A 16,584-nucleotide genomic window follows, 5' to 3' on the forward strand; every position below is an offset into this window, starting at 1 on the left:
ACAAGCCTGGATGCACACAAGACATTCATTACACAAGCCATTTTTTCCAGAATAATGGTCAAGCGACACACAGTTCCACACTGGGGGAGTGCTGACCAAGGCTTGTGCACACAAATCAGTTTTAAGACTGCTGGGCCCTTTGTCAGTGTGCCACTATAAAACCACATACATTTCTAAAGCCCTCTGTGGGTGCTACAGCCCAAAGCCTGAAACTCAGGCTGGTCCGTGAGCCCAGACTGTTGTGTTTGACCAGGTTACAGCAGTGGCATATCAATTTAGGTCAGATGCCTCCCTTCACACACACACACACACACACACACACACACACACACACACACACACACACACACACACACACACACACACACACACACACTCATGCACACACACACACGCACACACACACACACGCACACACACACACACACACGCACACACACACACACACACACTCACGCACACACACACACACACACACACACACACACAGTTCCCTTGCTTTCTGTTCAGAAAGCTGAAGTGCACTTCATTAGCCTGCCCAAAGGAACAGAAGACAACCCCACAGTTCTTCCTCATTACATCAAAATGGACAACTAATCGTGCATAATACTCCACACCATCCTCATCCTCGCTGCCTCTCCTTGATGACCTCACTGACTGTAATGAACTGCTACTCATCTTCCCCAGTGCCATGCTGCCATACCCAGAGATGCCGTCCGGCCGAACGAGATACTTAGCAAACTGGCAAACTGTGCATCAGCTGTACACTGGGGTTATTATGATGACAGGTGTGGTGGTAGTTTCCAGTGTAAGGTTATATTAAACTGAGGATGCATTTCTGTTGTACACAGACATAACTGGATACAGCGCTTTCACTAGTATAAGCAATCTTAGTGAAAACATTGGCATCTGATATGCATAAACTGACAAACTGTGGGTGTACAGGATCAACAAATGACTCCTGGAGGCAAACTGGCCTGGTAAGAATGTACTGGCTTTTATTGCGTGGGACCTCGGTGCTGCAGGTGACCAAAGTCCTGGAGCTATATTGCACAACCCAACAAATGTCATACTCTTAAACGCAGCACTGCAAACAATGTGCAATCCAATATCCACTCGACTCAGTCTTACATAATGGACATCATGACTGATTTCAAAGTGACCAGTCTCTTGATGATCGAGCATACGCGATGTCTGGTAGCTCATCAAACTTGGGTGGAGGTCAAATGACTTCCTGTTTGTCCTAGTATGTAGAAGGATCAGATTAGCTCATGAATCGTCTATTTAACTATGCTTTTTTACATGCATGAGCCATAGACTGATTTAGAAATGGGTAAACAATTTCTCAAGTTATTCTGAGCGCAGGATTCACTTTTATGGGTAACATCAGTGTGTGCCAATCTAAATGCATGACACCCATTAGCAGCGAGACCTTGAATTTGAAAGAACTTACCTAAACTCGAACTGAATAAGATGTCATTTGTTTTCAGACTATAAGTTACATTTATCTGCCTCTCGAATGACCTAAACAAACCATTAATTTAAAAACACTGCCGTTTTGTCTATTGTTTATGGGTTTTGTGCTTGAAATAATTCGATGAGTTACTCGCTCTACTTCACTAATGCGGCTCACTGGTGTTTCAAACGGGAACTTCTGCTTTTGCGCATCAGCTTACCAAGTTGTCCGCCTTTTGTTCATTTCAACCATCCAACTATAAAGTTGACAACACGAAGCATTGAAGGAGCAGCACAAGCCGACGTGTTTCCTACCTTCGGTGTGGCAGGTGGAGGAGAGGATTGTGTTCGGAGGTCGGAAGAGATAAGGCAGATAACGGGAGAAACATTTCATTTTTTAACCGGATCTGTTTCCCCCCTGGACAACGTGTCGCTGTGTATTCCACATCCGCGCTGCTCTGTAGTGGTGCCGACACCCCCCCGGATCAGAACAGGGACCGGTCTCCGTGTTCAGAGTTACTGGAGCATCGCGGCCGGCTCTGCACGGCTCTAGCCGGGCTTCCCTGTACTCTCCTGTCGGGGTAGGACGGGAGCTTGGTCTGTTTACCGAGCGGGGAGGGGCGGTCGAGGGGTTGGAGTTGAAGCAATGAACGTCCCGTGACACAGCATCTAAGAAACCCAATCTAACCCCTACCCGTCAGATACATCCACAACTGCTGGATTATATGATTATAATAAATACACCGCGTTCGGCCGGACCATAGGACATAGGCCCGTTTGTTTTCAATAGTTATTTTAATTAATCGAATATGAGTATAAACCGTAGATCTATATGTTTATAAACTCAGAATGAACCGTACTTTACGAAACAGATCCTAGAATAAAAGGAAATTAAATACAGAAGGAGTTTCTGCAAAGTTAGTAGACGAGGATGTGACTAATTGCGCCCTCTCGTGGTTGTTGTTACAAATCCGTTTTTACAGCTACACGTTGAACTGTGACAGACACTTTAAAGGCATAGGAAACAATTTTAATATGCGATGGTTTCAGTAACTGCCAAATCTTGACAAGATAAAGAAATTAATCATACATTAGTTAATTTATTTGAGGTTTACAATGTTTTGAAGATATTGAATTAGTCATTTTAATTGCCCGAAAAACATTGTGTTTAAATTTAAATCAAGCAATTTAAATAACGAATTAAAGCCTCTTGTTTACTGAGCTGATTTCAATAAAAGACTTTTGACTTTAAAGAACCATAAACTAGGTTTTATTCTAGAAATAAAATGATATGGGGTTTGTGATGCTGTGTTAGTGGCTATAGGTTCTGGAGACAGGTGCCATCTGCTCTCATCCCTAGAGTATCAGCATATCAAAGAGTTGACTTTCTCTCTCCTTACTCTCTCTCCCTATCCGTCACGCTGTCTCACTGTTCTCTCTCTCTCTCTCTCTCTCTCTCTCTCTCTCTCTCTCACACACACACACACACACACACACACACACACACACACACACACACTCACACACGCACACAATCTCACTCTCTCTACCCGCCTACTCACTCTGACACACACTGCCTGACTCACTGTTGAGAGTTCACGCTTTTTTTTAAAGGAAGTATTAAAACCTCATTGAATATTTATGAACCTCAAGGGTTTCTAATTATAGATTTACAGACAGGGGCACACAGAGTTGAGAAAGGACCTGAATGGTTGTCATCTTCAAGTTTACTCTATATATGTCTATTTGTCGATGTTTATAAAACATGTCAACTCAAATTATTATGAAACACAATGCGCGATGCCAGTTGGAGTTGTCATAAAAATGTATGTTTGTATCTTCACGAGTCTTGTTTAACCTACATTTAATTATCTTATTCTTTGATATATGACACAAGGCCTATATTAATTTTGTTTTTGTATCCAAAAACTGTAATTATTACACCTAAGGGATTTATAATTAACAGTTATAAGCATGATCAGTTCTTACCTCCTGTTGCGATTACTTCATTTGAACCCTCACCATGGGCAAAATACCAACATCGCTGCTTCCGCACGCTTCACGTATATCAGAATAAATCATATCAGAATTAAAATCCCAGTCAATACGAGCAGTGACTACATAAACATAACACAGTATTTTATTTTAGGGGTCATACTGGGCATGATGTTCGGCACTCGTTTTAAACCGCTTCTGTTCTCTATCGGTCAAGGAAATGATGGAGGATTTGAATGATTGAAATGTTGTTACTGTTGACTATACGTATGTCAAATTAAAACACTGACATAAATATTTGCTATCTTACTAGTCACTGATCCTAGTCAACAGTCACAGGTTACTCCCAGGTTTCTACAGAATTCCCTCTATTTAAGTTAGAGAGCTTGTGCGCGTTTCTACCGTGAATTATTATGAACGCTTTTAATGACACTTTTGCTGACATTGACACTCGTTTGACCGCCTTCCTCGTGTAATTAAGTAATCATAGCACATTTAACCACCTCATATACCACATTGTTATTTCATGGTATTTATTTTATTACTAATTTATTTCTACCTTTTGTTCTCTCCATATATACATTTTATTTTAGTATGTGTGTTATTATCTGTGTGCAAAAGTTCTATTATGCACATGTAGTTTACTAAGGATATGTTACATGTAATAGGTACATGATAAGCTTTTACTATAGCCAAAGTTATTCAAAACAATAAAAACGATAAAAAAACATGCCAATACCATTAAACATTTTATGAGAAGTGAGAACATTATCTTTTTACATACTTAACGATTAGAATAAAAAACGTTTTTTTCCATTCATGAAAGAAATAAGCCCACACCTCAGACTACAGTGCTGCAATTATTTGTCCCTTGTCTAAAATTGTCCTTTTTTCATTCTTTTGGTCAGGCTTTGAATTGAACTATTCAAGAATATAATGAACTTTATTTAAAAATAATAAAATGTTAAAACTACCGACCAAACCCAACCAATAGGCTAAATTCGTTAACGTTTTCGATCGAGACTTTCATTTTGAATTTTCAACGTAATTTCCTGTTGCAGCAATTTGAAGCGTCCTACGTATATATACGTTTGTGGGTACGTGAATATGTGTATAGAGTCAGTTTTATTACACAGGTTTAATCCGTTAATCTCCACAGACGAATGCTTCATAGTTCATAGAGACCTCATGCTGTATGATAATGTGGAGACTAAAGGCAGTCCGACACAAAGCAAGCCGCTCGGCCAAAGATTTAGAAGAGTTTCAGCGCAAAAGGAGAGAACACGAAAAAGGTGTTTCTTTAGTTTTTGTGTATGATGTGCGTTTGTATAAGAACATGGATATTTATTTTAACAAATTATTTGTGCATGTTAATGACAAAGTGACATTTCATTTGTTTCATTTGACATTTGTTTTAGCCCTACGACAGGCGAGAAGGGATAGACAACTTATTAGCAAGAGGCTTTTGCTAAACGGAGATGAGGAGAAAGAGAAAGACGTTATGGAGACTGATGATGCTGCTGTTTCTCAGGACCAGGTAAGGTAATAGTTTTGCAGAAAAGGGTCAGAAGTCCAGAATAATTGTGATGAATTCCAAAATTGTTTTACAACGATAAAATAACTTATTTAAAAACATACATTGCAAGTGTGTGTGTGTGTGTGTGTGTGTGTGTGTGTGTGTGTGTGTGTGTGTGTGTGTGTGTGTGGCGTGCATACAACCATCAAGATTCGTGAGATGATACGCAGTGTACAGTGTGGTGGAGAGGAGAGAGTTACTCATCTGGCTATGCTGAGGAAGACTCTGAGAAACCCTCAGACTCATGTCATCTTTACTAAGTAAAGTTTTACCTTTGCTATATGAACTGGTTCTTGCACATTTAATGTGCTTGCATATCAATGTAAAATTGATCAGAAAATCGATTTGCTGATGCATGCAATGTTGTGAAGATGTCTTACTACAATAAAGGTTTTGGTGCTATAATGATGACAACAAAGTACCATTTATTTTGGTGTTGCCTGCAAGACATTAAATATGTAACACTGCAATGAATGATTTCCTTGGAATACATGTATCCATTGTTAGTGTGTCTGAGTTTGTTTATGTCCCTCTTTCTGCAGGGTGGAAAACAGCATGTATGTTCTGGTTGGTCAGCTGAGTGGTCACAATGCCCAGTGTCAGCTGGAGGCAGCACAGTGCTTACATCAGCTCTCCCAGTCTCCTCACCCTGGGGTGGGCCAGGCCTGTTTAGCCGCCACCCCATACCTCCTGACATATCTCTCCAGCCCGAGCTCCAAGCTTACGGTTAGTGGGGGGTGAGTCATGCTAAAGGGATGAGCTAATGACTCATGCTGTATAGTTTAATGTTGTCAGTCATATCCTAATTCCTTGTGTGTGTGTGTGTGTGTGTGTGTGTGTGTGTGTGTGTGTGTGTGTGTGTGTACACTTACAGGAGCTTTGCCTGTATACATTAGGAAATCTGTGGCCTGAGGGTGCCTTAGTGAGAGAGAGACTGCTATCCCAGGGTATGGTGACTGCCCTGGCCAACTGCATTCAGGTGATTACTGATCCTCTCTGTCTTCTTATGACAGGCCACAGGGATGGAACGTTTGGGCCCTCAGTTTTAGCTGAGCTCATGTTTATCTAACAATATATAAAGTCCATAAATTCGAGACCTAAACAGTTGTGTGTTTCTGGATATTGAACTTATCCGAGTCAAAGGACTTGGAGTAGGACTGTTTGACATTGCACTGTACACTAACATGATTACCTGCCTTTATACATCCCAGAATAAGAGCTGTAACCTGGCAGTGGTGGAGGCCGTGGCCTTCACCTTGTCACAGCTTCTTCAGGAGAAAACTATGGCTCACAAAGTTATTCCGTGAGTTCACTTTTAGAAACTCAATAAACTACAATAAATAAAGTACAATAATCAAAAGAATATCTTGTAGTTTTTTCTTCAGTTAAGTCACATTGGTATGTCACTGATGATAAATGGTATTACAATTTACTGTACTTCTAATCATGCTGAATATTATATGTCCCTCAGGTTGGTAATGGCATCTGGTATGGTCCCACACCTGATTTCAGTTTTGACTCCGGATCCTGAGTTTGGTTTGGGACCAGCAATTGAATGTGCCTGGTGTTTACATTACTTAGCATGGTATGTTGATCTGCATTTCACACAAGCTTGTTTCTCACATATTTTATATTCAAAAATACTAATAAATCCATTTTTTGTCCTGTTCTCTATGTCAAGTTATTATGTCAATTTTATTTGTGAAGTGTTACTTCCAAACATTTACTGCCTTTAAATCCACGAGTAGCCAACATAAGAATTACTTTGTTTCAATGCTGAATATGTTGTTGTTGTATTCCTGACTGAGCATAACGTCTGTGTCTGATTCTTCTGGCTTTGCAGTGCTGTAGATACCTCCGCATTGCTACCTCATGGAGTCGTCTCACGGTGTAGTAACCTCCTGATTACACTGGGGGGAGCTGTTGCTAAAGGAAATACTGAGGAAGGCCTAGAACTGGTAAGTTTCCATAAGGCCTGCTAACACAACCACTGAAAAAATATTTTTTACCACATTTCCAATTAACAGTCATTTAATATCAGTAGTCTCATGCACCTTCCAAAATACATACAGATGATGAACAACACCGGTAATTTTAAATGATCGCACTTATCTTTGCCCTGCAGCTTATCTGGCCACTGCTGCGTTGCCTGGGTAACATGCTGGCAACTGGGGCTTGTGAAGGTGCTGCGAGCCCATTGGCTGTAGAGGATGTCCGTCTCTTAGCTGCCCTGTGTGTGTTCAGTCAGACCTACCTTTCCTCCCACTCTGCTCTGACCAGGGAGAGCTTGTGGGTCATCAACAATCTCACAGGTAATATCAATGTCAAAGGTCACAGCACTGTGACATGTGCCAAATTAGTTAGCACAGAGAATGATTCAAGGAATAAATGATAAATGTAATGTATAAATCTTGAAACTAAAGAAGGCCATTTTAAATGCAGGTCATTATAAATGTAAGACATTAATTCAACAACTAAGTTATACACAACACATACATGGCATGTTTGTTTTTTCAGCTGATTCACCTGTGTTTTGCTCAGCTCTGTTGTTGTGCAATCTTGTGCCACATTTGCTCCAACTTCTGCCTTTCTCCAAGGGAATCAATACAATGGTGAGAGAGAGAAAGAGATGCAAATACCACATACATGTAGGCAAATTATTGTCAGAACAATGCCTGAAGAGTGATTAATGCATTGAGTATTTCAGAATGCGCTGTAATTAATTTTGGGCAAAAAAATATTCATTATGTTTCAGTAATCACTGTTATCCTTCAGTTCTTATTTGAATATAAAATTATTTTTGAGCTGTGGTCCTTCAGTGTTTGGCTTCTGTTGTTCCCCATTCTAGAACAACCTAAACATAAACCAGCAAAAGTTGCTCAAATGCCTGTTACTTGTTCCTGTCTCTCCTCTTTGAGCAGGTTCTGAGAATTCTGGGTAATGTTGCTTATAAAGGGACAGAATACTGTGTTCAGCTGTCCCGTGCGGGTCTGCTCCCTGCCCTTTGTGCTACACTTAAAATGGCTGATCTGGAAGTGGTGACCCTGAGCTTGGAGGTGCTGCACATGCTGAACACTTATAGCCCACAGGTAGGTGTAGCTAAGTCGTTTTCCCCAGTATGAAACTGCCATGTTTGCAGCTGCTATGCTGTATTGCCTTTTTAAAATCTGCTACTTTGGTTACACTGCAGTATAAAACTGCAATGTTTGTAGCTGCTGTGCTGTCTTGCCTTTTTAAAATCTGCTACTTTGGTTACACTGAAGGCCTTTTTGGGGATGGCCCAATGAGCTTGGCTGAAACATCAGTGTTGCTTTTGGAAATGTAATTAAGAAATATTGGAACTGAGAAGATAAGCCATGTCTTTACAACAAGTTTCAACATTATGAGTATTTTGGAAGACCTTATTTAGTGGACGGGTCGCACATAAGGGCAATAGAATGTGAGACACTTCTCAACCCTTCTGGTGTGAAGATTGGCTTGAGGAGATCATGAATTTGTCAGAATAATGGAATGTCTTGTGAGCTACCCAGAATACATAAGTCACAGAACACAAAATTTCTGAATCCCTGACAAGGTTCTTCAAGCTTTGCCTGCTATATTGTGGATTACATTTTATATATCAATCAGCCACATTAAAACCATGACAGGTGAATGAATAACATTGATTCTCATTACAGGCACATAGGGTGGCAGTACGTGAATAATTAGTTGCTGAAGTTAATGTATTGGAACCAAAAAAATGGAAAAGTGTAAGGATCTGAGTGACTTTTACCCAGTTTGGTGTTAATGGTAGTGTAGGTGGGCAGTGCATGGAGGCTTCCCATATAGACACGGTTCCCAGCTGGTCATTTTTTGTTTTATTTATATTATTTTCAGTCTCAAAGTGTTGCCCCATAAGATTAATACAGTCTGTAGCCACATCAGGACCATATTCTCATGGCATCTCTTTCTCAAAAACCAAGTAAAACTACTAATTCTATTAATAGCTTTAAACTATTATAGATTCATTAAACTATTAAATTAAATTAGACATTAAAACCACTCTTACAGGTGTCCATCGTATTGATGCCAGACACAACAAGACACATACAGAGGTCTTGTGGAGTCCATGTCTCAATGGGTCAGGGCTGTTTTGGTGGTACAAGGCAGGCCTACACAATAATAGGCAGGTGGTTTTAACGTTTTGGCTGATCACCAGGACTTAAGCTGGTTTTACACGTCTCCCCTCTTCCTGCAGGTTGCTGAAGAGTTTGTTAAGCTGAATGGTCTTCCCCTGTTGGAGGCAATTCAATATAACAATGAAAAAGAGCAACGTGTAAGGGCATCCTACATCTTGGACCATTATTTCCATACACAGCCAATGGTAAGTCCAACCATTTCTACCTACATGGTGTACATACTATGTATTTAAGTATACAGTACCTTTACTATTTACATTACCTTTACTATTTTCTATAGTATGATATCGATATTGTCTGTATTTAATCTTCAGGATATCTGTTAAGACATATTTGTTAACTTAGCGCAGACTATAGAAGCAAATTGCATTTGATTTTTTGGTTGTTTTGTCAATTTCTCAATAAAATTGAGATAAATGTGTGATAAATCTGCATTTGTCCCTTCTCTGTTTTTGAAGGTAGAGCATCAATCATGACTCTGGGAAGACAACCAAATAGGTCTACTGATCTCCACAAATCTCCAGATTCCTTACCAACACGAATTTGAATAGTATTATTGTATTGGTGATTATGATTATACCAATGTATTTTGTAGACTTTCAAAACATGTGTAAATAAAGGATTTTAACTTAATGCTGTGCTTAATTCAGACAAAACCAACAGCACCAACAATGAGACTTTTAGACTTTTATTTTGGAACAAAGCTATACTTGTAAGGCTGTAAACAAAACAAAACGTATAGAAGCCCAATGAACTTGAGGCCAAAGTCAGTGTACAGTCTGCTGTAACGTTATACCACCAAGTAAAGGAAATGTTCAAGCCTGAATGAGCAACCCAACCTCCAAGGGGTTAATGTATTCCCAACACCAGAGATCTGTACATCCTGATCTGATGGGCTGACTGGAGTTTACACAACTGTCCCTTGGTAGTCAGCTAACTACATTTGTTTATGGTTCTGTAGCGGTTTACCTTTAATTCAGTTATAGCTATTTATGTGACCGTCGTCAATGCAAGCGATTAACATAAGATTTATTTTTTTGCGTCTGCGTAATTAAGCTATTATGGCTGACTTACACAACCTGTTCATTTTTAGCGCTGTTAGCTCTGTGAGCTAGATGACAGCTAGCTTAGCTTAGCAGCTACCATTTGTTTTGGTTAACCCTGATGCTGAGCTGGTAAAAATGTCACCGAGTATTCGTCAACAATTTCTTTGCATTTTTTTTTCAATTCACTTGTCAAAATCATAGTTAACGCCGCCGAACCCAAGTTAGATAGTTAACCACCTGAATTACGAGCGAACCTAATATATGTCGAGCTAGAGTTGGACAAAAAGTTTGACTAACTTTCTCGTTGGCTAACTAGATAGCTAACGTTAGCTAACTTAGCTACTTGGCTACTAAGGAAACTAATGTTGGCACGTTGTAACATTGGAATATTATTTTTGTTTGTAAATATTATTTATTTTTTTCCTCTCCCGAGATTTGGCACACCTGAAGAAGCTTCAAACTTGCAGTTCATAGTTTGCCACCAGTACCAATGGCACAACAGTGGAGGTTCGTAGCAATAGTAGCCTATATATATACTTTTCTACACAAAAGATTAATCATTTGCGGCTGGTCTAGGCATTCTGCATGTAGTTATTTTTATTTATACCATCTCTGTCTCTTTTTAGGTTCTCTGGGTAGTAGCATTATGCAGCTGGAGGCGAACCTGCGTGTTTGCCAGAGCTGTGTTTGCTCCCTGCGCCTGCTGTCACTGTCTGCTGCCCACAGGCCAGTGTTCTGGTCCTACAACAAAGTTACTGTACACAGTGATTGTGTGCATGAGTCATAGTTCATGTTACATAATTTCTCAATGTCATTGTCAGTGAAGTGTGTGTGTGTGTAGAAATAATATTAAAATACTGTAGATTGTATAATACTACACACTACTTTGCTTTTGTCTATATGTTTAACAAAAAGTTAATATGTGAATATTCAAACTGAAACAAACTGTCTTGAGTAGAGGTAATAAATAGGCTTTAGTGGGTTAGCATCGAATATGAACCTTGTGGAAACCCTGGAAGGGCTTGATCATTTTTATGTGGAACTAAATTCTCATACTGATTTGGCAACAGAAAGGTGGTCTGCCACCATATTTAATAGCATACTATCATGTTGTTATTATTTTTCCCATGTACATAGTAGCTTGTTTTGGTGGGATACTTTGATTGCTCTTGTGTATATTTTACAGGTCATCCACTAGTCACTATGATGTTCTAGGGGTTAAGTCTGATGCATCGCTGGAAGAAATAAAAGATGCATTTTTTGACAAATGCAAAAAGGTTAATCTCTGACATATTAAATCTACTTTAAAAAGCTCTTTATGCTTTAAGCAGTGTAAAGTATCAATTATTGAGGTTAAAATGAAAAAGAGAATTATTGTAGTTGTGTAAAATTCTGATTCAGGATCTTTTGAAATATGAAATATTTAGGATGGATTGATGATAAGAGAATAATAAAAAAATCTATGAGAATGTGTTGAATCATGTTATAGGGGGCAATGCAGGGCAACACATCCCTATTCGTGATTCCCACTTAGCCAAAAGTGGTATTGAAGTGGTTTATGGCCTGTAGCGAAATAGCTTGTTCGATGGATCTTGATTAGATTACATTTCCTCTGGTTCAGTTACATACTGCACCTCCTACTGTGGTCATGGTTTTTTAGAAGAGTTGCTTTATCATGTGAGCCAAGGTCAGGGCTATGAAGGACAGTCTCTTTTTGTACTGCTTATTGTATCTCAGTTGCTACATTGTGTATATGCAGACAAATGTAAGCTGTGCTTGATTCACAGTGAACACATCACTTTTCGTTTCTTAGTCTGCATATATATATAAATTAGATATGTGCATACTTTTTAAACATTTTGTGGACATGTGAAATGCAAATGTGCATGCATGTATGCCATGTATGCCTATTTATGTGAAGAATGTGGTGAATGTCTGTATGGGTTTGAGGTCTGTGTGAGTTTGAGGCAGACATAAGGGTGCTTTTGACCATAAGGAGAATATAGAAGAAAGCATGATATAGCTTACTTGGAGAACCAAAGACAGCAGAGAACAGGAAAACCAAAGGAAATGCTTTTTGTGTGTGTGTGTGTGTGTGTGTGTGTGTGTGTGTATGTGTGTGTGTGTCAGTGCACACATGATTTCATATACTGTTTTTTTTTTAGTTCTGACTGATATCAGCTTGACAGGTTGTTTCCTTTTTTAGTGTACTTCAGGAACAAAACCCTTTATTTTGGAATCTGTTTGGTATCTCTTAACTGTAAGGCGTTTCTTTCCATTTAGATGCACCCTGACAGAAATCTGTCGAACCCAAGCCTGCATGCCCAGTTTGTGAAACTGAATGAGGCTTATCGGGTGCTCAGCAAAGAGGGAACCAGGAGGGAGTATGACCTCAGGCTGAGGCATCCCTACTCCAGAAACCCCATCTTCAGACCCTCTTCTACATATACACACCACCCAAAGTATGGTTCATTGCTAACAACTGCCTCCTGGCACTTAACATGGGCATTTATGATTATTTTGCTTTTCTGTAATCCACCTTATAAGCCATAGTATTTATATTTTAAAAGCTTGTAATTGATTAATAATGTGCTTGTTGTGTTACACTTTATCAGACAAGCATAAAAACTTAAACGGTTCACAAAACCGTTTATCTTTATCGAATCTATCGAATTTCATGTGAAAAGTCACATTATCTCTAGGTCTTTGCTAAGAAGTCATTCAGCTTCTATTTCATTTCAAAGTAGTGTCATCCATTATTTAAGCAATGGTTATCCTTATGTTTGTAGCATCTGGAAGTGAGTGTGATTTGGGTGTGCACGTGTGTGTGTGTGTGTACATGTGCCTTGACTCCATCCTGTTCTCTTGCTTTGTCTCCCTGTCTCTGTCTTTCTCTCCTCATGCTCTGTCAGCAGCGCTGGGACAGCTGAGCGCATACGGTACTGGGAACAGTTCCGATATCCCCGGGACTTCTCCGAAGAACAGTGGGCGAGAAGTAGGAAGAAGAACCTCCGGCTGGTGGGCTACTGCATCACCGCCATGCTCCTCAGCTGTGTTGCTCACTACTTTGCGTTCAGGTAGCCGGTCAGTTATTCGGTCAGTTATTATCTGTGTAGTTCAGAAGCCTGTACTGGTAATATGGGGAATCATCATCAGGCAACAGCAAAATAGCTGCAGCACATACATCAATTACAGACACACACCAGCACTGCTCAATATGTCTGTGTAACCGGGATACAGCAATGAGACCCCAGTTCCAGTACGGTGACTCCCACAATAGAGGAATAACATATCCGTTTAACATGTGCCGGCAGTTGTTCCAACGCAGTGCTTCTCAGTCTGTAAAACCAGACCACTTGCTCCTGTACTGGTGCAGTTGGGAGTTAGATTCGAACAAAAGAAATGTGGACTCTCAGGTGAGTTCTGAGAAGCCACCAATTTCTTTACAAGGGCTGTTTGATGACCAGCATTATATTTAAATTGTACTAACACAGTGGTCATTCAAAGAGTTTTTAAACTAAAGAACTGCTGCCACTGAAACCTGAACATTGCTACCATCATGGATTGAGTTTCCTGAATCTGATTTGATCACCCTGTGTCGGTCCTCCCTAGAATTTCAGACTCTTGCAGTGCTGTTATTGGAGTAACCATTTTGGGAAAGATGTCGGTTTAAACATTTAGAGCACAATACGTCTAAGACAATTCATTTGGCTAAAGGGCATTGTGTTAAAAGAGCAATGTGTTGATTATGACTGTTCTCACGTTGTTGGTGGCAGCCAAACTATCCTTGTGCATTAGTAGCTGATAGAATATGTGCTGATGTTCCCGTTTGCTTTTTTAATGTCTGGCGCAGTGCTGTACTGTACGTTCACTGCCATTCCCTGGTTCCTGTTGTTTATTTATTTATGTCTGTCATAATATGCTTAATGTTTTCACACCTGGACTGGGACCGAGCATCACGTAGCAGCCATATATCACTGGCTGACAGATAATGGTTTAAGAAAAACAAAAAAAAAAACACAATGTTCTTTGGGGCTTAGTAGACACAATGTAACCGAGAAAGAGACCGACACAGGAAATGGATGTTCAGACATCGTACTGGTAGTTCTGCCCGTCACTAAGCATTGGTTTTCACCACAACATTTCAGATTCTACCTTACACCGATGTGACTGGCCAACAGTGGCTCTTAAGGGACAAGAGGCTTGTATATAGGGTTCAACTGTAATGTTTCTCTTTTTCTGTAGCTCTCCTGTTATACATAATTATTCCATTATCTTTGTAGGAAGCTGGAGGATGTACATAAGAATTTCATGGATGAGAAAGACAGAGTCATCACTGAAATCTACAATGAGTCCAAAGAGAGAGCCAGGTGTGTGCAAACTGATCTACATTAACATACAGGCACATTTACAAATTATCCAGGAAAAAAATAATACATTTATATGAATTGAGAAAATATAAAATTAGGAATTTGATAAATTAAGTAATCTTGTATATATGGTTGAACATATCAATTTGTGAGACTTATTATGTAGTAATAGAAACAGTTTTACTACATTAGAACAGTGAGAACCGGGCTTAAATCTAATCTGGGATTTTTTACGTTTTCACTTTTGCAGAGTGAATGGATTTAAGAAGCAGCAGGAAATCCTAAGGCAGAAACACACAGAGTTTCTGGAACGATACAAGATACGCCAGAGCGGCAGTGAGAAATAGACGTATCTGACCACGAGAGACATGAGTGTGTATATAGTGGCAATGTTTGCATCTACTGGGTGGGAAGAATGTGGTGTTGGAGGATTAAAAAGAAAAACAAAATCAGATCCTGAGTCTGGCCCTCATTCTAATTTGTCTGTGAACACTTCCAGAAAACTATGATTTATGATGTTCTTTTCCAGAATTAATTACACAGGCAAGCATAAGACATGAAAGAGTGTCACACAATGTGAGTTTAATACACTGCTTTTTTCTGCAGTGTATGGCTTTATCAAGCAGGGCAGTTTAGGCAGACAGGCCACTACAGCAGCACGGCAAGCAAGTTATCGCCTCTTGTTCAAAGTAAGTGTCATATATCAATGTGTACAGCATGACTGAACGTACTGTGCAGCATTTTAACTGCACCTGGATGGACAGAGTGTTATGGAAACAATGCATTCCTGAGGAAGTCAAAACACTACATATAGCTTACAGTGCTGCATGCAAAGTTCTCTCTGTGTATTAATTTTTACAAGTATTTATTAAATATTAGAAATTTGATGCATGTGCAATATTTTAAATGAGATGCTCTACTGTGTTACTGGTTGAAAACAAGTTCTGTCGAATTTAAGTGGCACCCAAAATGATTTTTTTCTTAATTGGACTGTCATGTGCATATTTGTTTTTATTTGAAACAGCATAAATCTGATTGCCATCTGGCTGGCATTAGATCTTCAAAACATTTTCAGATAAACCATGAAGGCAAATATAGAAAGTGCTTTATGGGTGAACAGTAGCTATGGCACTTAAGAGTATGATTTCATAACTTCTGCCACTTCAGAATAAGAGTATGAATTTCTAATTAGCTGATGCTGTGAAGCAACCATTCTCAGCAATTTAATTGATATAAGATATTCATAGCACAACTTTCAGTATACTTTAACATACTGTATTTTGTAGCTCAGGAGAATTATACATATGTACTTTCAAAGTTCAACACTAAGGAGTTTCTTATAGAATTAGTAGCCAATGCATTTTTGTAAGCAAATTGAGCTTGAGTTTTTGTCACTATTTTCTGAACAAATAATTAAATGATTGTAATTGTGCTCATCACATGTGACATAATGCTTATTTGACATTTCATTTCTATCTCTGTGGATATTCATTATGTTCTTTTTAATTTTTCTGCTTTCATAAGTCCTGACGCACACTAAAAAGCAGCAATTATTGTTGCAGAATTTCTCCACTTCATGCATCCATGTTTTTTCTCCTAAAAATAGTTTTTATTGTGCAAGAGTGCTTTTGTTCTTCACTGCAAAATTTACGTTTACACTAAAAGGATATGATATTGTCTATTATGAGGAAGGGTTCCCCAAATGTTATAAGTTCCATCATGTTAAAATAATACAAAAATATATTAATATCTTCTTGGCATCTTTGAGGAACCCATTTCAGTTGAAGCACCTCATTCAGGAGGTGTGTTCAGGAATGTTCTGTGCGGATGTTGACATTGAGGGTCTTTTCCCCTCTGTAACTCCAGGGTTTAGGCTGCACTCAGATCTGATTGGCTGATAATGTGCACAGGCCCATATGCAGGTGCAGTACTTTTAAACTGATCTTGGAGATATCAGTTCTCAG

General features: G+C 39.3%; 3 protein-coding genes across 6 annotated transcripts in view; 2 read left to right on the forward strand and 1 right to left on the reverse strand.

The window, feature by feature from the left end:
• The window catches only part of LOC143526929 (serine/threonine-protein phosphatase 2A 55 kDa regulatory subunit B beta isoform-like), a 46,732-nt gene extending 44,619 nt beyond the window's left edge, over positions 1-2,113 (reverse strand). Inside the window, exon 1 of the mRNA XM_077021742.1 lies at positions 1,771-2,113. Within this exon, the coding sequence (XP_076877857.1) occupies positions 1,771-1,849 (79 nt within the window). The 5' untranslated portion in view covers positions 1,850-2,113. The remainder of the gene's footprint in view (positions 1-1,770) is intronic.
• Positions 2,114-4,515: 2,402 nt separating this feature from the next.
• On the forward strand, positions 4,516-9,837 carry tmco6 (transmembrane and coiled-coil domains 6). Its single transcript, XM_077021740.1, has 13 exons — positions 4,516-4,742; positions 4,869-4,987; positions 5,177-5,286; positions 5,569-5,752; positions 5,901-6,005; positions 6,238-6,329; positions 6,498-6,611; positions 6,870-6,984; positions 7,152-7,338; positions 7,544-7,638; positions 7,948-8,115; positions 9,264-9,389; positions 9,663-9,837. The coding sequence occupies exons 1-13, from the start codon at positions 4,646-4,648 to the stop codon at positions 9,678-9,680; spliced, it is 1,530 nt and encodes a 509-aa protein (XP_076877855.1). The 5' UTR covers positions 4,516-4,645; the 3' UTR covers positions 9,681-9,837.
• Positions 9,838-9,974: 137 nt separating this feature from the next.
• dnajc4 (DnaJ (Hsp40) homolog, subfamily C, member 4) lies at positions 9,975-16,059 on the forward strand. Of its 4 annotated transcripts, none has more exons than XM_077021751.1 (8): positions 9,975-10,129; positions 10,684-10,757; positions 10,877-10,976; positions 11,437-11,527; positions 12,534-12,712; positions 13,163-13,327; positions 14,534-14,620; positions 14,871-16,059. In XM_077021751.1, the coding sequence occupies exons 3-8, from the start codon at positions 10,897-10,899 to the stop codon at positions 14,965-14,967; spliced, it is 699 nt and encodes a 232-aa protein (XP_076877866.1). In that variant the 5' UTR covers positions 9,975-10,129; positions 10,684-10,757; positions 10,877-10,896; the 3' UTR covers positions 14,968-16,059. The 4 variants fall into 4 exon arrangements, with proteins under 4 accessions (XP_076877866.1, XP_076877867.1, XP_076877864.1 ...); XM_077021752.1 differs by lacking the exon at positions 9,975-10,129 and adding an exon at positions 10,136-10,379; XM_077021749.1 differs by lacking the exon at positions 9,975-10,129 and having other exon boundaries at positions 10,136-10,757.
• Positions 16,060-16,584: the final 525 nt, after the last annotated feature.

This window comes from Brachyhypopomus gauderio, chromosome 11 (assembly GCF_052324685.1).
Source record: "Brachyhypopomus gauderio isolate BG-103 chromosome 11, BGAUD_0.2, whole genome shotgun sequence".
Classification (NCBI taxonomy): Eukaryota; Metazoa; Chordata; class Actinopteri; order Gymnotiformes; family Hypopomidae; genus Brachyhypopomus; species Brachyhypopomus gauderio.